General features: G+C 41.0%; 1 protein-coding gene across 5 annotated transcripts in view; it reads left to right on the top strand.

Annotated features, from left to right (window-relative positions):
• Large1 (LARGE xylosyl- and glucuronyltransferase 1) overlaps positions 1-22,454 on the top strand; it is a 500,017-nt gene that overhangs the window by 224,643 nt on the left and 252,920 nt on the right. For all 5 annotated transcript variants that reach the window (XM_060393169.1, XM_060393172.1, XM_060393170.1 and 2 more), the window contains 2 exons: positions 2,532-2,614; positions 15,780-15,903. In XM_060393169.1, coding sequence (XP_060249152.1) covers positions 2,532-2,614; positions 15,780-15,903 — 207 coding nt within the window. The remainder of the gene's footprint in view (positions 1-2,531; positions 2,615-15,779; positions 15,904-22,454) is intronic.

The raw sequence follows: 22,454 nt of genomic DNA, 5'->3' as shown, positions 1-22,454 counted from the left end.
CCAAGGACCATGCATGGAGATAACCTAGAACCCCTGCACAGATGTAGCCCATGGCAGCTCAGTTTCCAAGTGAGTTCCATAAAGTGAATAAGGACTGTCTCTGACATGAACTCGGTGGCTGGCTCTTTGATCACCTCCCCCTGAGGTGGGGGTGAGGGAGAGCCAACCTTACCAGACCACAGAGGAAGACAATACATACAGCCCTGATGAGACTTGATAGACTAGGGTCAGAGGAAAGGGGAAGGGGACCTCCCCTATCATTTGACTGGGGAAGCGGCATGGAACGAGAAGAGGGAGGGATGGCGGAATTGGGAGGGATTGAGGGAAGAGGCTACAGCTGGAATACAAAGTGAATAAATTACAATAAATAAAACAATTAATTAAAAAAAAGAGATGTGTTTTGATTCAAGGAAAGCTGTGCTTCAGGAGTAGGGACAGAATGGACATGCAGGGACTCTGCATTCTTTAACATACCGTGATTTCTTACTACTATTGTCCTGGACTAGAGCATTCATTCCCAGTCTTGGTCAAAACATGCCAGAAATAGAAAACAGTGTCTGTACAGTACAGAGAAAGTTGATGACAAGGTGGGGACATGACAGTCAGCCAGAAGCAGGAGCTGGCTAGCAAGGAGTTCTCGAGTACTCAACTCAATCCTTCTGTAGGGGGGCTGGGGGCAACTTTCTTCCTCTTGCTGTTCCTTTTTCCCTTTCCCAGCCTCCCCTCTCCTCACTCCTACCCCATTTAAAATTAATTAAAAAACAAAAACAAAAACCTTGTTAACCTCAGCCAACCTGAATGTGTGAGCCTGTCTGACAGCTTTAATAGTATGAAGAGAATTTTGTTATTTGTAATGACAGAGCACTGCTAATACTGCAAAAATCAACAATGCATCTTGAGGACTTGCATAAAGATTCCTGAAAGCCACTTATTTTAGGGAACCTGTTGCTGGGTTATATTCTTGTAGGTAATGACCAATAGAGGTGCTATGAATCTATGAAATTAAATCCTATCTTGTTGTAGTGACCCTAATTGGGCACTGCACCAGAGATGTAACCCCAAGAAAAGCTGCATATATGAAATAGAGGTAGTTAAGGGAGACCACATTTGCCAGAGGGAACAATAATGAAAAGGAGGGGCTTCCCAAGCTTATTGTACCTAGATAATGCCATCATGAATCCGATTTGCTGGACAGAGAACTATAGGCTTTGTTGTTTGCCTTGCTTGGTTTTATTCTTGCTGTAGTCTAGTTTGTCCTTGATTTTCTTTCATTCCTTCCTTTAAATGAGAATGTTTACTGTGCAGTTTTATGTTGGAAGCATCTTTTTTTTTTTTATTTCATAAGTCCCCACAGTTAATAAATTGACTTGTGTCTCAGAAAAGGCTTTACTTTGAAGGTTTGAACAATGATGAAAATGTTATGACTTGCATCAGTTCTAAAGATGAAATAAACCCATTTTGCATTATGACATGGCCATGAGCGTTTGAGGACCATAAGTGGTCTTTTTTTTAGTATACAAATGAAGTGTGTTTGGATGTCAGGTTGGCACATGAACTTATGGTGGTTAATTTCCATCATCTGCTTGACTGTGTTTAGAATCATTAGACAATATACCTCTGGGTCTGTCTTTGAGGTCATTTTTAAAGAGAAATAACTGAGCATGGAAGGCTTCCCCTCAATGTGCTCAGAGTCAATGGATTATGGGCTCTAGCTGAATAAAAGTTGAAAAAGGAGACCAGATAAGTGCTTTCTGATTCTCCAGAATATAAGCAATGAGATTCATGGTCTCTGTACTAATAAGGGACCTTACACCATGAGCCAACTTTTATCTTTCCTCATAGAAGTTGCTTTAGTCCTGTATTTTAGCACAGCAACCAAATACAACTGATACTTATAACTTATGATCCAGTTAGTGGCTGACCCTCAAACTTTTCCAAAGCCCCCTGGGGTTAAAGGTAGGGTCAGGTTTTGTGTTTGTGGTCAATATTGCTAACAGCTTAAATGAGATAACTAGTAATGCCCCTCCCAATTCTGCCTCTTAATTCCTAGAATGGTAGTCCAGATGGAGCCCTGAGCTGCTCACTGGTCCATTTATCCTGCTTTCATATTACCCTTACCCAGAGTCATTTCAGAAGGACAGTTCACACTCTAAACCATAACTTCTCAGTATGACAGCTCAGATTGTTGGCCCACTGGGGCACATTTATTCTCTTTTGCCAGTTGCCATTGGCTCCTGGATTGGGGCCAGTGGACTCACTGTTTACCTATTTGAACCAATCACCATTGCTCCCATCTCTACAATGTAGTTGAAAAGAGTCTTAATGGCCTCCAAATGATGATAGCGCCATAAACCAATTAAAAAGACTTTAGTAAAACTATCTCAAGTTATTCTCCATGGCTGCAGGCAGTGCCCTTCTTTTCTATGATCCAACAACAAATGAGGGTGATATTTCTTTTCTGTGCATCAACAAAGACAAGATGACGTGCTTTTGTCTGTGTGACTGCTTACTCTCTGTTCCTTTCCTCATAGACCATCCACGTGGCCATCGTTTGTGCCGGATACAACGCCAGCAGGGATGTTGTCACCCTGGTCAAGTCAGTCCTCTTTCATAGGTAAGATCAGTTTTTGCTTATACTCTACTGGAAGTGCATGTCCCTGACCTCCTGCATGTTGCCCTGGGGAAGATTCAAACTGCCATGAAAATGTAATCTTTGTCCAAAATATGAGGAAGGATATTGCATTAAGGATGATTAATAGCAGTGGTTCAGCATTGCTTAGCCATGCTTACATTTGCAGCTGTCACAACTACGAGAGCCTTCAAGGACATCCCAAGTTAGGTGCTTCTGTTTCTGCTATCCCACACTCTCCACAATTTTTTCTGTGTTCCTTTTGGCTGAGTGTTGTCATTGTTTGGCGCCCTCCCAGAGGGTAGGTCTTTGGTTGGGCTAGGCATTGTCTGGGTATTCCCTCAATCTCTGCTCCATCTGCTCAATATTTATCCCTGCACCTCTTGTAGGCAGGGTAAATTTGAGGTTGAAGTTTTTGTGGGTGGGTTGGAGTTCCCCTCCCTCTACTAGGAGGCTAGTCTAGTTAGAAGGTGTCCTCTTCAGTCTCTGTGGCCTGTGCTACTAGGCGTCTCTGCTTGAGTGCCCCTCATATCTTCCCATGAACCTACCCTGACTTGGTCTCCAGCTTGTCACAGAAATGCCTCCACCCTCCATTTCTCTTTTCTCTAAGGCCTTCTGTTCTCCCACCCTCGCTCTCACCAGGTCTGCTCTCTACCTCTTAACTCTCTGTACACTGTCTTTTACTTTGTTCCCTCTCTTCAGCCACTACCTCTGTCTAGTCTGCCTCCCCTTCCAGGTGATATTTATGCATTATCCCGTGGGTCCTCCTTGTTATTTATCTTCTTTGGATCTATGCCTGTATTATGCTTATCCTGTACTACATCGCTAAAATCTCCTTATGAATACATACCGTGTGTGTCTTTATGGGTCTGGGTTACCTCACTCAGGACAAAGTTGTCTTCTGAGAGACTACTCAACAGTGCCTCAAAACAGATGCTGAGACTCAAAGCCAAACATTGGAGGATGCTTAGGGATGCTTAGTGAGTCTTGTGGAAAAGTAGGAAGAAAGCGAAAAGGACCTGGAGGTGACATGAGCTCCACAAGAAGACCAACAGGGCCAACTAATCAGGTCCCTGAGGGGCCTGTAGAGACACCAACCAAGGGCCATGCATGGACTGGACCTAGGCCTCCTACAAAGGTGTAGCAGATGGGCAGCTTAGACTTCATGTGGGTACCCTATAAGGGAAGTGGGGACTGTATTGGACATGGACTCATTTGCTGGCTTTTTAATCTCTTCCCCCTGGCAGGACTGCCTTGACAGGCCACAGGGATAAGGGCATGCTCAGTCCTGATCAACTTGAACAGCTGGCGTGGATGGAAAAGGGAGCTTCTCTTTTCTGAGGGATAGGCAAGCAGGAGAGGGAGGGAGGGAGGGGAGGACTACAACCATGTTGTAATGTGAAAAAAAAAGAGAGAAGATTAAATTAAAGTAGGCACACTGTGGTGGACCCTAACCCAATGTGACTAGTGTAAAAAAGTTTAGGACAGATACATTCAGAAAGAAGACTGTGAAGGTACCTAGCCAAGGAACTTGACCTCATATACCTCAGACTTCTATCCCATAGAATTGTGGCAAAATGAATTTCTGATTTCAGCCTGCCCTAGTCTGTGTTAGTTTGCTACAGCACCAATGAAAATAAAATAATACCCCATCTTGACTTGTCCCACTTCTGGGCACTTCTGACTGTCAGAAATCCTGTATCTTAGGCTAAAATGAACATTTGTTGGAGGTATCTGGTAGGCCTCCTGGGTTTCCATGGGAACAATCAGAAGGTTGGTTCTCTTACTCTGGGAAATGGAGATATCTCTCACATATGCTTCTCCTTTCTCATGCATCTTCCCTTAGATATTCAGGCTCATTATGTAGACATATTTAAGGTCACATTCAAAATTGAGTCTGCATTTCTAGGCAGTGACCTTCTTGGCCCTGCTCTAACTGCTCATCAGGGATTTGGATAAAGTTCATCTGTAGTTTTAACCCATAATGTAAATAGACACATGAGATGGTTGAGTCAGGATCCTGACCATTCTCAGCAGAAGGAACACTGCTGAGAAGTTCTCAGTTCAACTGAAAAGAGAGTGCAGTATTGTCACACGCTAGAATCTATCATCCACACCCATGAACACTGTAAGAATATGAATTTATCTGTTCTCCCACCTTTTACCTCAGTCTCCAACCATCCCTTCTCTCTGTGGCCCCTTGTGTCTCTCCTTCTTGGAGATATTTTAGATCTTCTTTTTCTTTTTATCCAGCACAGGCCCACAGGTCACTAACCTGCACATACCGTCCTGGTTCCCATATTTCTGTTCTTCATATCATCATCTTTGACTCCAGAATGATGTCTCAGACAGAAATCTCTAATCTTGTAAGAGAGCTAGAACTTCCTATCCCTTCAGGGCTCAGTGTTGCCTTCATAGTGTTTTCTTAACTGTTCCTGTGATGACTTCATGCCTTGTCACCGTGGCCTGTTTGTAGTTCCCTGCTCTCCATCATGGGCCCTGCTACTTCATCCACCTGTCCCTTCCCTAGTCCTAAGCCATCCACTGCCTTCTTACCTAATAAGATTTCACACTTAAATATCTATAACAGGAAGCCTGATTGCAACTCTACATGTTTAAGCTCCTATTCTTCAGCCCACAATACCCTTATTTCCTTCTTACTATAATTATTATGTTGCTCACTATGTGTCTATCCACAGCTTCTATAGCAGAAAAATGAACCTTTTGGGGACAGGAACCATGTCTTATTTCTCTGTATCCCTCATATTTAGAAAAGTATCAACCAATAAATGTTTGTTTGTTTGTTTGTTTGTTTAACACATGTTCCTGGTGAAGGCCTTTAATAAGGAACCTGAAGATTTTTAAACAGTTACCTAAGATACAAAGCTAGACTGAGTTCATGTTAACATTCATGCCACTGTAGCTGCAAGACATCTTCAGCAAATTGGTTAAACCCTTTGTTTTCTTTGACTGTCAACTTTTGCCATGGATTAGATCAGTCTCAAACTGACTTCCTGTGTATTAATGTTTCTTTTTACTGAATTTTGTGGTGTGTCTCTTGTACTGATTCCCATATGTATATACAGTCAGCTGGTCTGTTGACCTTCTAGCATCAAGGATGTGGTAGAGAATGCGTATATGAGTAAATATAACAGCATCAGTTAACAACAGAGGCTGGCAACTCTCCCTCCTTCTCCTGACCCATTGAAAGTGTGATTTCAGCTGTATAGTGTAAGCAGTCACAGGCATGTTAGGTGGAAACTGGCTGAGTCCTTTCATGTGATGCCAGATGTCCTTTCCACATGACCATAGCCACTGTGTAGTTTCTGACATTGGTTATCCCACACCCTCATTGCTGACTGCACCAGACACTGTGAGGACTGGCCATGGGCCACGCCTGAGCTTCTCACCATGGCCTCAGCATCTCCTGGTCTCCAGGGCCAGAGCCTCGCTGATAAAGTCCAAACTCCCATTCTCTCAGGAAACGGTGTTTTTGTGACTAAAGGGATTCATTTTTTTATATGTCTCTCTATCATGAGAAATTTTTAGGTCAGGAAAATCCATGTTTCATTTTGCCTTTTTTTTTTTCCAAAAGTTTCCCTCCTGTTGTTTTCACTACAAATCACATAAACTGGTAGTTGTTGAAAAGATGAGAATTCTACCGAAGGTAGACTTGTACTCCAACAGTCTGTACAGTATAAAGATGTTAAATTTAATAATAGCACTTATATTAGCAGATCTGGAAGGCATTCTGTCCTTCCACGGAGGCGTGCACATCTGAAAAGAAAGCTAGTTACTAGTGTGAGTTATAAAGATGAAGGCTGCATCATGACAATGTTTGGCTCTTCTGGACTAGATGACCCCTGGAGTCCCTCCCTCACCTTGAGGTGATATAAATGAGAATTATTGTGAATTGATTCACTGCTGATAGTGAGTTTGGATATTAAAACAAAAGGATGTTTGAAAGACTTTCAGCTGAGAAAGCCCAGCTATAAATAGCTTTATTGCTTCTCAAGCATGTTGTGGGATTGACTAAGACATGATTATAAAATATATCGACAATTGAAGTACTTTTCTAATGTTAATAATAATAGAATAATAGTGGTGCAGGATGCTTCTTTCGGCTTTCACTGTTAATTACAGTAATTAGATTTATTTTCCAGAAAAGATTTTTCAACAGATTTTCATTTAAGGCTTGCTTTGTAATGTCAAATCAATTTTACTTCTGCAGTATGCTTGGTGACAGTGGACATGCTTGTTTTAAAAGATAGTAAGAGACTGACATGCACAGTTACATACCGGTGTGGCACTGAACATTCTCACATCTTCTGAAAAGAAATTTTATTTGCCAAAGACCTTCACCCACATTATTACTAATAGACCTGTGTCTTAAAAGGATGACTTAAACTCTTTTTCATTTTTGATATTATAATGTAATCATTTCACTCTCCCATTCTCTTTCCTCACTTAGGCCCTTCCATAGACTCCTCCTTGCTCTCTTTGATATTGATGGCCTCTTTTTTTAATGAATTGTTGATACATAATAATACAAATACATAAATATATATGTTATATGTCAGTATATATAGATATATGTGTATGCATGTATATATGTATTTGTATATGTGTGTATACATATATATACATATCTATGAATATGTATATATAGACATATAACAAACATATATATGTACACACATACTTATAATATATATATATATTCCTAAATATAGCATTAGTCAGTATAACCAAACCCTTTTTGAAATATTGCTTATAGTCATTGTAAAAGTAGAAGCTAGGCTTGGAAAGGGACCATAAGATTTAACCAAGGAAAGTGAACCAGCATGGGTTTTGGCTCTGCTTTTGCTTTAGCCCCATGGAAACTGTGGTTATAGGCAATCACTCTTCATCTTTGGACATTGGCTCTGCTCTCTTCTACCCTTACTCAGCCATAGGGCCCTGTTTAGAAAAGGCAGAGAGTCTTCCGTTTTACCTATTCATCAAATGCTCCTGGCACTCTCACTCTGCACCAAATGCTGTTCTAAACATTATCAAGTACTAAAATGCTCAGCTTCCCTGTGCCTGGTGAGGGAAGGTACTGTTGCTAATATCTATTTCACAGACAGTACAACTGAAGACTAAGATGTCTAAGTCATTGTTCAAGATCACACGTCCAGGAGATGGACAGGGCCAAATTTAAGCCTAGACTATTTGCTTCAGAGTCTTGTGAAACAATTGCTTCTAGTTCTCATAACCATTTTAGGTAGAGATTTAGACATTGTTACTATTGTTACAATGCCCATCACCATTTTCCCCCCAAGCGTTGTCCTCCTGAAGTTCTGAATGTAGCATACATAAAATGGTTTAAAAGCCTGGGCATTTGTATTTCTAGTAAAACTTAAGACAGTATGGACAGGTGATGGGAAATAATAATTTTTTTTAGATGTTGAGCTTCATGTAGGCTGTTACATTTTAATTTCTCCTCTACCCAATACAGTAGATTCTATCATCTTTATTACTCTGGAAAACTCAGACTCAGGGAGATTAAGTGGTTCATACAAGGTCACAGTTGAGTAGATGCTTGTTCATCTATTAGTCTCTACCAACTCTAGAATCCATGATGGTTTCACTATTCCATGTGACCTTTCTTCTAGAAAGTTGCTATCTTTTCAATTATCTAATAAGGAGCTTTATTACATTGTCATTGAGTCTTCCTATATTGTGGAGGCCATTTTACCTCTTCCAATTCAAGGATCCCTACTACTGGGATTCTCCTGAAATAGGTAAGAATGTCAGTGTTTCACCGCTGACTGTTCTGTTACCATCGCTGGCTCTTTTCTTTGCCTGAAATTGTCGTTGTGTTGTAAACTTAATAAATAAAGATTATCTTAGCTCCTACATCCTTGTGTATTTTAATGAAAGCAGACCTAGGATTCTCATGTCTGAGCTTTGGCACTTTCCTGGCAAGATAAGGAGAGGCAGAAAAAAAAAGAAAAACTGATTTAATCATTTTTGTTTTCTGCACTGCTCTATGTATTCTATCCCTACCTTGAGCTGTTAAGGAGCTGTTAAGGAAACAGAGGCAGCGGAAGTATTCCTCATTGAAAGTGTCTGCAGGGTCTTCTGGAGATGGAACATTCTTTTGCCTCCAGGGGGATGCTGTTACTCAGGCAAATTGGGCCATTAGGATATGGACCAACTACTTGTTTAGGAAGAGGCCTTTTCCCATGGACCTAAGGCTATACTTTTCCAAACATATTTACAAACAGTGATAGCTTAAAAAACCTAATTTAAAGATGATACTGTTATAAAACTAAATAGCCTTAAATTGTAAATTGAAATTATTCCTTGTAAGTTTTTATTAACTTTATTTGTGAAATTTTCTTTGCAGTAAATGTATTCTTAACATCTGCCTGAATGGTGCTCCTTTGCTTTTGAATGAAAGAGAATACAGAGGATCACTGCCTCTGGCACATTGTGGTATTTACAAGGCTGTGTCTTTAAAATACATTCTTACCTTCTTGAATTAGAAGCCAAAAATAAAGGAGACCCATAAACACCTGTATAAAAGATGAGAAAAAAAATTATTAGTTATTTCCTGAACCGTAGACATCATCAGGCCATTTTCTGTGACCTCCAGAACTGGACATAAGTTCCAGCCACAGCCCAGCTTGGAAAGTTACAGGTTCTCCCACCTTGTAAGCTGTGTGCCATGGAGGCGAGGACTCCCATTGTATTGAAGGATCAAGAGCAGAGGAGCAAAGCAGGCTACCTCACTCTCACATCCACAGGGTGGACTATCATTCCAGGCTCAGATAGCAAAATACGTGCATGAGAATATTTCTATAATGTAACTGTACTTTTGAAAAGAAAAACATTCAGTATTTTCAATAAGTTTGACGTTGTTTAGTCACCACCATTCTTGAAGATTAGGCCATTTTCCTTATCCCCCAAAGATGCCTCCATATCTGTAAGTAGTCACTCACGCGTTTTACATCACCAATCATTAATCTGCTGTCTGTCTCTAGATTTGCCTAGTCTAGACATTTTGTTGCCATATGCATCATGTAATATTTAGTCTTTCTCACTGGCTTTTCTACCTTCCAATGAGGTTTTGTGATTCTTCCATGATATAGCATGTGCTAATACTTCATTTTATTGTGTATTAATGTCCCCTTGTATGAATGCATTGTTCTGTGTTTATCATTAATTGATGGCCATTTTTATATTTACTACTTCTTAGTTATTGAGAGTGGCTCCACTAAGAATATTTGTGTATCACCTTTCATGCATAGACCTGTTTTCTTTTTATTTATTATTTGTTCTTTGACAATTTCATACGTTATGTATTTTAATCATATACTCTCCGTTTACCCTTTCTTACCCCCTCTACCTATTGCTGAACACCTTCTCAACACATTTACCTTCTATTTTTGAGATAGGAGTTAGCACACCAAAGGAAGTAATGGCAGTTTTTAATAGTAGCTCATGAGCCAGTGAACTTGAAGGTGCCCAAATTGATAGCCTACAAAGTATTTTTAAAGGAGTTGGGAGAGAAAAAATTGCCTAAAGAGACTAGAATACATCACTGTCCTGACTGGATGAATGATGAATGATCACTTCCTTGTTTGGTTTAAGAAAGCATGGTAAGGGTATGTGTTGCTTACTGGCTCAGCCTGTGATATATACAAAAATGATCCATCTAAATAAAGCTCTTTTCAGTCTCCACCAAATTCCTGCCCTAATACTCATAAAAGGCCACTTGATGGGGCAAAAGAAGGTATTCTTTTCTTAGCGCCCCTTCTCATTTTATCCGTAAATCTACTTGTGTATGTTTGGTTTGGTTTTGGTTAAGTTTTGGTTTTGGTTTCTGCTCACTCCATGTTTCCTTATTCTTCTTAGGTACAAGACAAAAAAACACTCAGGAGTCACTGGTGTAGCATGACCTTGGTGACCATTGGCCTTCAGGCAACCTAGTGATACTTTCTAGGAGTGCAGGCATGAGTTCATTTTTCTCTGCCAATTAATAAAGAAGCAAAAAGGCAAGAAGTGTCTTGGAAATCTTATAAAGTCCCAGCAGAGCCATCATGTGATACTTAGAAAATTGGAGTCCCCTCTTGGTGTCCTTAGTTTCAGTAATAAAAGAATTTAAAAACCAGCATAAACCAAAGCTCAAGGACAAACAATGAACTTCAGTGGAAGCTTGAGGACAATTTATTGTAGCTTAAAGGAAAACCCCAAGCCAGGCAAGCTGTAAATCTTGCAGCTTCTTGAAGTAGGAGACTAGTTAAGATAAACTGGTTTAAAGGACATTCCTATGGCTTCAGTGAGCCATGTGTCAGGAATGAAGCTTTAGAAAAAGCATAAGAAAGTCCAAAGCATTAATTAGGTTAAAAGCATGCTTAGCACAAGCACTAGCTGGCCAGTACCTGAAAGAAAATGACAGAAGAAAAGAAAAAGAAATGATACCTTATTGAATCAGTATTCAGAAAGGCAAGCAATACTGGGGTCTGTACAGCGCATTATCTTGGTAGATCAGAGCTAAGTAATGCTGCAGAGATCACTCCATGCAACAGTTCTCATGCTACAAATTTATTGGGGGTGGAGAGCAAAAGGTCTCCTTGGAGCAGGGACATGAGAGAGAGACAGAGACAGAGGCAGACAGAAAGCAAGAGAGCAGGCTGTGGGAACCTGTAAAGGGTATGCTGAGGTTGATGCCATGGCTTCTGGGGCTGCTTCCCTGACAGTGAGTGCCTGTTTCTAACAAGCAGACCCAAACAAGCTATTCCTAATGGCAGGGCATAGGGGCTGCACTAGGAGGCAATTGGGAGAAAGAAAATGGCATTATCGTAGGCTCTACCCACCCACATATGCATGGTACATAGGCCAGGCCCCTGACCTCCTTGACTGTCTTAACTCTTAAGGAAGAATGCTAGGGCATGGCTTCACCTAGAAGAAGAGTCTATTCTTTATACTAGCCCCTTGAGTTCAGCTCACCAAGAGTCAGGAAAAGCCCCACTGCTTAAAAACAAAAGAAAAAAGAAAAACAGCAAAAACAAAAAACAAACTCCTCAGTGCCTCACCCCATCACCCTCCCACCTCCACCCCCAATCCCCCAATCCCCCCACCCCCTACCCTTTATAACCCAATGAGTTTGATTAGGCTCAGTGGAGAGTTATTTTCTAGACCACAGGCAACTATATAAATACATATAGACACACACACTTTTTGCATGTAACTAGGAGAGGAATTTGCTGAGTAGTTCAGAAATGGTATTTATGTGGTAATTTTACTTTTATTTAAATTTTTTTTTTTTTTTTTAGAACTTTCCAAATTCTGTCAGTAATGGTTAGTGGTTCAGAGTTCTCCCCAGCCAAGCTGTTGTTAGTGTTTTTATTTTAAGCATTTCAGTGGGTGTGCAGAGCTATCTCATTGTGCTTTTACATTTTGAATTTCCTTGGGCATTAATGAGATTTCATGTCTTTTCGTGTGCTTATTGACCGTTTGTAAATCTTTCTTGAGAAATGTCTATTCATAGCTTTTCCAGGATTTCTAATTGGCTTACTTGTCTTTTTTCTGTTTGAGTTGTAAAAGATCTTTATCATCCTAACAAAGCCCTCATCAGTTACTTACTTGCAGATATTTTTCTTCTACTCTGAATAATGTTTTTCACTTTATTTATGTCCTTTCAAGCACAAAAGTTCTATTTATTTTTCTTTCTTTTTTTGACTTCAGCAAGACAGAATTATTCCATGTGGTGTTGGGCTTTGGGGTGCTGAGAGAGTGCCAGGGTGATCAGGCTCCTGGGAGAACATTTCTTTGGATCTGAAAGTGATATTTATTCCCCTCCTCCCCCCCCCCCCCCCCCGCTTTAGATGCCAAATCTAAGTGATGTGTGTGTTTTTTTTTTTATAACACCATATAGTCTTTCTTGGCTATTTGAGAGGTCACCTTGGAGAGCCAGGGTATCTGAAGATCAGTCAGTGGTCATGAAAGACAACCAAAGGCAGTATTGCCAGGGTTCATGGTCTCGTGCCTAAGAAGAATAAGGAAATACAAGAAGCAAGGAAGGACAGGGTTAAGCAGAGCAAATATACATTTGTTAAGGAAAAGTAAGAAAGAACTCCTGAGAGATAGGAAAACTTTTTTGATGTCCTTCTGCACAGATGTTACTGCAGGAACAAGGTAAAGATTGAGGTAGTCGTTATTGAGATTGGATATTTTTAGCACATCAGTGGCAGTGAGGAGTTCACATACCCTATACATGTTCTATCAATAAGAGCAGAATTACAGGAAATAAGTTTGGGGTCACAAAGAAAGAGACCACCACTCTGGACAAGGCAAAACTTTACTGTTGTTGATCCAGAATGTGTTCTCCAATGAACAAGCACACTGGCAAGATGTGCACTTGGTATTTATTCCAACTGAGGATTTGAAGTCCTACCTCATTCAGTTGGCTGGTCATAAAAGAATTGGTACACAGGAAGTGAAGGAGGAAGGAAAAGGAGTCACTTCTTCACGGGGAAAAGGGCTTCCGTTCTAGGCCTTGAAGTTCCTAGGTTGAAGCCCAAGCCTTTGTGTAAGTAAAGATTGTCCCATATTTTAGGGATAGTTATGTTAAAAGATTTGAAACAAAAACTCTTAGGGATTTTTGTTTATTTGTTTGTTTTTGTTTTATCTACCCCAACTCCTAGTTCCTTGTCTTAAACACAAGGTTCAAGTATTTGATAGAAAAGACTCAAACTTAACATTTCTTACAAATGCAATGCAGGCTTCACATGTGTTGTGTGATTAACTCGTGATCTACCATAGGACCACCATGTAACTGCCTAATCAAAGCAACTAAACTCTAGTTTCATAAACTAATAACACAACCCAGTGTTGAAGCAGTCCCTCCTCCACATCCTTCAAAATACTTCTTTGCTTACATTCTCGTTAGTTCTGGCAAATTGCGATGGAATTCAGATCATCTTGGTCTTTGTTGATCCACTTATTTTTTTCATTAAACAACGGCAAGGTAATTCTTTGTGTAAGAAAGGACCTACGAAAAAATTCTGATCATCATTGACAAAATGGAGTTTAATGCGGTAAGGTATAGAGCGTTCCAACACCCATGAGTAGCTTCCTCAATCATCATCCTATCTTTGGAGCAGACGGCAGGAGGCAGTTATTGTAGAAGAGTGCTGATGGTCCAGTGAGAGATGCCAATGTAAACAGAAGCTTGTAGAAGAGCATGGTGCATTTCTGGAGCTTCAATAGGCCGTCCACTTTGCAACCACCACTAAGGTAGAGGAAACAAGAAAGTGGCTTGTGAAAACATGAAAGCTTTGCCTCAGACAACTTATATTATCCAAGAGGGAGAAGAAATAGCTGAATCTGAGAATGGAGATTAGCACCGCTGCCTAGTGTAAGAATGGAACCAAAGAGGATTTTGGAATGAGGCCTGGTAGGAAAAGATATGGCTACTTTAGGTAGGATGGTGAAGGAGGCTGGCTGCCTTGAGTTTATGACCCTGGGTCAGGAGAGGGTCACATGGTAGGTAATATGGAACAGAAAATAGCCAGAGTTGGAGGAAGGACTATTAAGACACAAGAATGAAGTGGAGGACAGGGTAAGATCATTAGAATCCTTGTTAGGTCAATGTGGGAGGATGGATCTTAACATATCATACAGTGGACAGAGGATTATGAGGTAATTTTGGAGAGTACATAGGACGTGTAGAATAAAATATATGTTGGAGGAGAAAATAGTCATGAAGAAAGGAGTAAAATATCCACATGTTATCACCAGTGTTTGGGTTTATCATGACAGCCGTCATTAACCAAGCCCCTGACCTTCCGGTATATGTTTTACTTGCTTCATAGACTTAAGCCCAGTTGGTGTAGATGATAGATAAATATACAGAACATAGTTTGTCTTTACTATAAAATAGCTTTTAAGCCTAGAGTAGGCTGGTTTAGCATTTACCAAATTCAAGAAAGAAATGCTGCAGGAAGAGGCAGAACTGTATTTAAAACTCTTTTTCATTTTTCCATATATTGATTACTTTTCTGTTGCAACAAAAGACTTGAGATAGAGCAATTTAAGGAAGGGTTTATTCTGGCTCATAGTTCAAAAACATATAGTATATATACCCTCTTCTAGTACCAGTTTTCAGTATATGTTACTTGTTTCATTGCCATAATAAAATACCCTAACGGAAATAACTTAAGAAAAAAATAGTTATTATAGCTTACAACTCAAGGGAATACATTTCATCATGAAGTGGAAGGCAAGAGCACAAGGCCACGGCGCTGTTCATTTCTGCAATCAGGAAGCAGAACATGAAGAGGATGTAAACTTAAGCTATAAAACCTCAGACTTAGCCTCTGTCACTTACTTAAGCTATAAAACCTTAGCCTCTGTCACTTACTTCAGCAAAACTTCACTCCCTAAACGTTCCGATACCTACCCAAACAGAACCACCAGTTGGGAAAGAATTCAAGCATATAAGTCAATGCAGAGACATTTCATATTCAAACCACTAAAGCCCCAGAGTCTTTGTTTCTGTGTCATGTTGTCATAATCTGTCCAGTAAGGGTTGGTCACTGTAGAAGTTAAGTTAATAAAAGCCTTGGACCTACTATAAAAGAGACAAGATAGTATCCTTAGTGAGGTCCCATATGACTTCAGCATGAAAACATAGCTTTGTTTTAAAAAAGAATGAGCAGAAAACACAACTTTCCTGTGAGTTAATGGAGAAGTATGTGGCCAGCTGCCCACACCAGTTTTAGGCATGGCCCCCTGTCTTTGTGTTTCTGCATTAATGCTGGCATGTCAGGTTAGCAGATGGCAAAAATTGGCATACTTGTTAATGGTTCTTTTTAAGATTCTTAGAATACAGATGTCTTGATAACAGATGTGAGAATTGGGTTCTGCCTTCTATGGTGCTTGGTTGTCCACACTGGGATTCAGAAGTTGAGGGTAATGTCCTCTCTCCCTTGTAGCTCTAATCTTCTTATTGTGGAGCAGCACTGTGGAACAACATGCCTGATTTACTTCCACAGGGGCTTGTGACACTGTCCCACAGAATCTCCTTGGTAGGGGGTGACTTTGCAGCTAGAATCAAGGCCTTTAATGCTCCTATGGCATCCTCCTCTCCCCTCCACAGGCGGAACCCTCTGCACTTCCACCTCATTGCTGATTCTATTGCGGAGCAGATCCTGGCTACACTTTTCCAGACATGGATGGTACCTGCAGTGCATGTGGACTTCTACAATGCTGATGAACTCAAGGTACTGAAAGGAGGGAGAAAGGTTGAAGAGTTTTTTGCTGCTCCCCCACCCCACCCCACCCCCCACACCGCCCATCTGCTGCACCTGGGAGCCTTGGTAGGGTGTAACTAGATGAACTGTAGCAAGGACAGAGGCCTCCTAGTGGGAAATGTTCAGGTTGTAATTGTACTTAGCCTTAAGCAACACATTAGCAAACCTGGTCTGCTAACACAAAGTATCTACCACGGAACCCAAAGAAGCTGAAGTTCAGTGCCCTCGGTACAGATCTAAACATGGTCTGTGGTAGGTCATAATTCTATTACTCTTAGGTGAATGCTGATCTCAGAGTCTGACAGACCTTGCCATAACTCTGTGCACTGTTAACTACTGGCCACAAGACACAAACCGATCACCAGCCTTTGCTGGCCTGTTTCTTCAGGGACAGAAAGGTTATACACTCAAGTCTTAGAATAAATAGTAGTTCCTATGAAAGACTATATGACAATGCCCCAAGAGGACTATGCTGAATTAGTACTACATTCAGAGGATTTTACCAATAAAAGTCCGGTGATCATCTAATTGCTTTGCTTAAAGTTTTTCCATAGTGCCTCCTTGCCTCTATTATTATTGAGGTTGTGGTCTAATCAGAGACCATACACTTGGGCTCCTGACTTTGCTTTTTACCTATTTTTTTGTCATTTCTATGAGTTTTCTCTAACATTTAGATGTAATATTTGGGGACTCCTGATATGTGGCTTTTCCTCAGCGTGGCTGTGCTCTTTACTCTCCCCAATATCTTGTCAGATCTCATCCATCAGAGGCATAGCTATTCTTTCCAAGAATGAGCAAGGAACTTTATATCCATTTGTCCCTCACCTCTATGTCTAACTATGGTCCTTAGTCTCCATATAGCCAAAGGCAACTATGAATGTATCCCAACACAAAATACAATTTTACTTAAGACAATGTAAGATTTGTGTATGTGTGTGTCTACTTTTTTTTATTTTTTGTAAAACACTTGCATATATATTGAACATGGAATGTGCAAATGACTGTTGTGTCAGCGATAAAATTCTGAGCCTGCTGTTGGAGTCTAGTAGCATCTCTTTAATGAAGTAGGAAGGTGAGAGCTTTTTCTAGTGCATAATAGGTGATGCTGGTAGGTACCCCTCATTCTCTGCATAGTATGTTTTTTCTGGCGCATAGTAGGTGGTACATGGTAAGTATCCTGCATGCTAGGAGATTTACTGTACTGCTCTTGTTAAAGGAGCTAGCTGCTTCAAAGGAAAATGTTGCCCCTCTGTTCCTAATCACCTTAGGAAGGGTAATACACCTAGGCCTGGGGCCATTTCTGGTAAATTGGTTCTTCTGAAAACCACAATGCCATTCTAATTGCATCTCAGAGTAGTAGCATTTTAAATAGATCATGCTGATGATGCAGGCTAGAGTTTCTGATTTTCACATATTTCAGGCTCTGAGGTTGATCAAGATGTTCACAATTTTGCATTTGGGGATTGTTGTAATTTATGTGCCATTCCAATCTATTCGGAACTAAAATTGATTAACACTCTTAAAAACAAAATTTAGCAAATCGCTGTGCTAATTAGAGTAAAAAGCAAACCACTCTTGTCTGCCAGGGTCTTAGCGGCAACACCATGGGGAAATGAAACCGGTGAGGAGGAACAGAGTTGGCAAGAGGGCTGCCTCTGCCTCCACACTTCCCACTGCACTTCCTCCCTGCCCTGCCCCAATCAACAAGCCACCTATGGCTTGTTCAGAAAAAGAGCCAGGTGGAGTGGCATAGATCTGTAATCCCAGAAAACTAGGAAGCTGGTTCAAGGGGATAACTATCTCAAAGACAACCCAAACTATATGGTAAGATTCTGTCTCAAAAATAAAACACCTGAGATGGGTGTAAGTTTTAATTTAGAATACTTGTTTCCACAGGGGGAGGGGAACAACTGTGTAATTGAGCCTGAGCCTTGGCTTACTTGCTTGTCACATAGGCTAGGGTAAAGCCAACCACTGAGGGAGGAAATAGTATCTGTAACATGGCAAGTTCTTAAAAATGCTTGGCTCTTTCAGACATAGTAGCTAGAAACTATAGTCCCAGTCTTAGGGAAACTGAAGTGGAAGAATTGTTAGAACCCAGTAATTAAGAGACCAGCAGGAAACAGCAAAACCCTTTTCCCACTCCCTTTTGAATGCCAAGGTCATGTAGTAGGTACATGTTGTGGATCCTATTGATCACACGGCCTGGGATATGACCCTTGAACTTTATGGTGTTGAAGGACCAGGGTGTTCCATGGAGTCCAGGGCTTTCCTGAGTCCCTGAGCCCTAGAGGAGAGGAGAGGAATAGAGTCTACTCGTGATGATCCGGATGGAACGGTTTGTCTTTCCTCTCCCTGTGTTTAACCCCACATCCTAGCTGAGCCATGACATCCCTAACCAAGCTTTGTGATCTTTCACAAAACTTGCACATTGGCATCTCTTGCCTTTTGTTCTGCTCACATTTCCTCTCCTAAGACTATTCTTGCACAATAGCAAGGATCAGTTTTCTGAAAAAACAAGCCCATCCATGGCACCCCTGTCCTTTGTTTACATGTTTCTGTAGTCCCATATTGCTTTTAAGAGCAAGACCACAATTGTATAAGCCATTTCCTTTGGCTATTAAACTCTGTTTCCTGGTCTCCCCTTTCTCATTGCTAAGTCATTTCCTGTTCTCTTCCTGAGGCTATGCTATTGTGGGAGACTGCCTCCTTTGTCATCACCGTAGGGGTCCTTTTTTTGTGCCTTTGTAGGATTACATATATTTCTTCAGGAAACTTACCACAGAGCATAATCTTCCATGACATCTTGCTTGTAGTGGGTTGAGAATAGCTACCATAAACTCAGATGTTGGAATTCTTAGTCAGCAGTTGGTAGAACTGTTTGGGAAGGATTAGGTGGTATGGCCTTGTTTGAGGACATTTGTCGATGGGGAGGGCTTTGGGGTTTTAAATGCCCACAGCATTCCCATTCACTCCTGTGCCTTGAGATCTCAGCTATTGCTCCAGGCTCATGCCTGCCTGCCCATGCCATGCTGTCTGGTATGATGCCATGGTCTCTAACACTGAAACTGTAAGCCTCAAATTAACTCTTCCTTGGTCTTGTTGTCTTATCACAGTTCCATGAAGTAACTAAGACCCACTTAATGTCAGTTTGTTCCCTAGGTTTTGTCCTTTTTGTGTGCTTTGTTGGGTGCCTGGTTAAGAAAATGTTTGCTATGATTCACAGTGCATGTAGAGCTGTTTTGTTTGTTTTGGTTTCAGTTCTGGGGATTTAGCCTAGGGCCTAGCAAATGTGAGTCATGCATTGTAATACTGAGCTATATTCCCTCCCCTTCAATGCCTCAGCTTCCTAGTAGCTAGGATCATGGGCCTGGGTCAGAATGCACAGCTCCAACACTGGGTTATTAAGACTAGCAAGGCAAGATTTATCTTTGATTGCAAAAGAGGATTACCACATTTCTGAGTATGATTTGGGGTCTGTGTGGGCAGCCTGCTTGAGACTTTGCAATAATGGTTTTGTGTATGCCAGCCCATATCCCAATAGCAGCCCTTGGACAGGTAAGCATGCATATTTTTCTGTATTTTCTTTTGACTATTTCACTTTTCTTTTGGTAAATATAATGAGATAGTGTCTTATTATGCAGCCTGTTATGGTCTTAAACTCACCATGTAGCCTATGCTACCTTCAAACTCACTGTGAAACCAGGTGAATATTTTTTCTCTGACAAGTGTCAGGGACAAAGCACATTCAGATGTCACCTTTTAGGTGATATCTGGGAAGGAGGAAGAGCATGAAGGAAGCAGACGTGAGCTATATTCTGTATTTGTGTTCAAAGCCCATCTGCAGACACACAGACAGCCTTCCTGATATGGCTGACTCTAAGAAATCACTCTGTACAGCTCTTGAAAATGGCATTTCTCAGAAACGCTCCTGTGGGCCCCTTTATATCTCTGTTAGTGCTGGAGATGGAGTGTGAGGGAATAGGAAATTTATGAGGGTTGGGTACATGATTAAAAATGAACTGTAGGAAACCCACCACAGACTGGTGTACTTCTCTCAATAATGACCAGTTAGTGTGGATTTGCAAATAGGAATCTCAGCCTGCCCATCTCTGTGGCCTGTAGGATGTTCCCCAGTATTTCCAGCCTCTAAATTCCTGTACCAATAGCCTACCAAGGCTGTACTTCCTGTGCCCTGAGTTCTGTTCAAAACTTGCAGCTCTGAGCCTCTGGGAAGAATAGGGGGGGATTTATTTTGGTACAGAGCTTTGTAGATAGCTGTACACTGTCACTCACTTCTCATGACCACCTCCTGGGCTTGAGAGTGACATTTGATTACCTCCATCTCACAGATAATTCATAAACCTGCAACCCAGTACTGAAGAATATTTGTCTAAGATCGGGCATCTAATAAATCCCAAGGCTGATATTTGACTTTAGTCTTTTGAAATGAGATGATGTGAGACAGGAAATTGCATAATTCACTAGGCACATATGGAGTTTAGATCTGAAGGGGAGTGCTACAGCTGCTAGAAAATGAGGGTGCCTTTGTTTCTTGAAACCCAGTCTTTTGGAGCCCTGGACTGGGGGCTGCATCTAACATCTATTCCCATCAGAATGAACATATTGTTTCTAATGTTCTCCCTACTTCTCTTATGGATTACCATAATTCTATGGGGCCAGTTTTAGTATACAAATCCTAACTGAACATTCTGGAGCCATGTACTCATGCTGAAAACACAAAACTGTCTTACCTTCACTGTGTCTAATCCTTATTCTGTGTTCTTTCCCTTTCTTGTGTAAGCTAATGTATTGTCTATATATCTAGTTAGAGAAGGGTGCCCCAAGCTCTCAGTGCTTCTGACTGTCCCTGAAGAACAAATGAATTAAACATAAAGCCTCCATTTAAAGGCGTGCTGGGAACAAAACTTTGTGCCAAAGATAAAAGTGACCCACTTTAGTGTTGCTACTGAGGTTTGTGGTGGCCCAGTCACTCTCATCCAAGGACCTTGTTCAAAACTAAATGATCATTACTGTAGTTTGCTTTAAACCAGCAAAACAGTTCTTGCCAGCTTTTAGACAGGGGCCTGCATGTCTACTCGCCTTTTATCTTGCCCCATCTGGCAGAGAAAGTCACTCCCATGCCACCACTGGGGTACCAATGATGCTGAGCACATAAAGGGAAGTGTCTGGGGCATCATTCACCTATCTGGTGGGGAGTCCTAATTTATCTCCTTTTCTCTTAGCCCTGATGCCTCCTATTACTCACATAACAGAGGTTATGAAGTGGAATTCAAGATAATAGTTACAGAAAGTGTTGATGGTTGACTCTGAAAATTGGTGTCCCACTCATCTCTAATTGCCATTGTATTGCTTTCTGTGGAAAGAGAGGCGGTTCTCTTTGGATAGCTGTAATCTCTCAGGCCCTGGCAGGCCCAGAGGAAGAACATTTTCATTGTTCCTCTCTGTGGAGCATTAGGTGAACTCCTGCCTACCCAGTCTATTTCCTAGGAAGATAAACTTACTAACCACTGAATTTTCAACTACAGTGAAATGAAACAAACATGCATTCTGTGTTTGAAGGAGGCCTGGTATTCATAGCTTTTGAATAAATGTGGCCTATAACGGCAAGCAAGGAATCAAGGTCTCCTTAATGATTCTTTTTAACATAAACCTTTAAAAAAAATGTGGCCTGGATTTGCAGAATCTAGGCATCCAGGAGTGGGGTATAGTGTAGAGCTTTCACGCTGGCAGTAGTTGTCTTCATTTAGTGTGACCAGATATCCCTCTGTGCCTGGACAGTTCCATCTCCAATACAGGACTCAGAGCGGAAGCACAGCTTGTGGTTTTCTGATACATGTTAAAATAACTGCAGGAGCACATGTCACCTAAGTCTTTCAGGCCATAGCTGTAGCTTCCTTTATTGGTAATGCCTTAGTGCATATAAGTGATACTTTATATTAGGAAGCATAGTGCTTGGCACAGTGTGGGCACGCACTTCTCCTCACGTAGTTGACTGTCATGTGCAAAGAGGCCCTCATCAGGACAGTTCAGCTTACAGCATTTCACCCTTACAACAGTGCAAAAGCATTGCTCATGGAGTAAAGTGTACTTGAGATTTGGGATTTGGGTCTCTCACTTGCTAATGGCATACAGCATATTACCCTTGTAATGCTAGGCAGCCGCAGAGAGCTGCAGTGCTCAGTTAGCTAGCCCTACACTACAATTGGAAACAGCTCTGTGACAGGTTGTTTTTCTCAGCTGCAATTTCCGGGTTCAATGAATAAATAACTTTATGATTTACAATATGTTTTACTTAAAATCGCATTATCATTACAGAACCACATCAGAAGTCAAGAAATATCAGTGTTTGAAAATGGTTATTAATAACTTCTTCATTAGTTTCACTACCAAGGTAATTGCTGACCTCTCAAGGGACAGGCATCATGGCTTGGTTTTCAGAATAGTTCATAGGTTTTTACTCCTGACCCTCCTTCTTTGTCATATTGTTGCAGAAGGGC

Source organism: Meriones unguiculatus, chromosome 10 (assembly GCF_030254825.1).
Source record: "Meriones unguiculatus strain TT.TT164.6M chromosome 10, Bangor_MerUng_6.1, whole genome shotgun sequence".
Classification (NCBI taxonomy): domain Eukaryota; kingdom Metazoa; phylum Chordata; class Mammalia; order Rodentia; family Muridae; genus Meriones; species Meriones unguiculatus.
Note: the sequence above shows the minus strand (reverse complement) of the source record. Positions and strands in the feature narration are given on the sequence as shown.